This window comes from Procambarus clarkii, chromosome 9 (genome assembly GCF_040958095.1).
Source record: "Procambarus clarkii isolate CNS0578487 chromosome 9, FALCON_Pclarkii_2.0, whole genome shotgun sequence".
NCBI lineage: Eukaryota > Metazoa > Arthropoda > Malacostraca > Decapoda > Cambaridae > Procambarus > Procambarus clarkii.
The window spans coordinates 2,992,554-2,993,000 of NC_091158.1; the positions used below are offsets into that span (position 1 = coordinate 2,992,554).

At 42.1% G+C, this 447-nt stretch overlaps 1 protein-coding gene across 1 annotated transcript in view; it reads right to left on the reverse strand.

Moving 5' to 3' along the window:
* LOC138362759 (uncharacterized transmembrane protein DDB_G0289901-like) overlaps nucleotides 1-233 on the reverse strand; it is a 36,235-nt gene extending 36,002 nt beyond the window's left edge. Inside the window, exon 1 of the mRNA XM_069321313.1 lies at nucleotides 161-233. Within this exon, the coding sequence (XP_069177414.1) occupies nucleotides 161-233 (73 nt within the window). The remainder of the gene's footprint in view (nucleotides 1-160) is intronic.
* Between the last annotated feature and the right edge of the window lie 214 nt (nucleotides 234-447).

Here is a 447-nt window from a genome sequence, read left to right on the forward strand (position 1 = left end):
CCAGATCAGCCCCAGTTAGCCAGGCATGTCTATCCAAAATGTCATTAATAATAAGCCCCTACAGCACCATTAACACAATTGGTCAACACTTACAATACACTTAGACCCTTTCTCTAGTACAAATACTATCCTAAGACCCATTATCTACTTCCGAAATTACCTATGGCTGTAATAGCCATTTCGCCAGTGCCTTCATTACCCAGCTCCAGTACCACTTGAAACCTATTACCCATTTCCGGTACTCAACTCATTATCGTATAGTTAGGTCTCCTCACATTGATAAGATGGGGTCAGTTTGTGGTAAGAAAGTGCTACTTTGCCTATTGGTACTTAATGACCATACAGGTCACTTCAGATACAGGCCCCCCCCACCACCCCCCAAAAAATAGTAACTAGGATTCAATATGGCGGCCATTTTTAAAATTGGCGGACTAAATCTCTGAGATT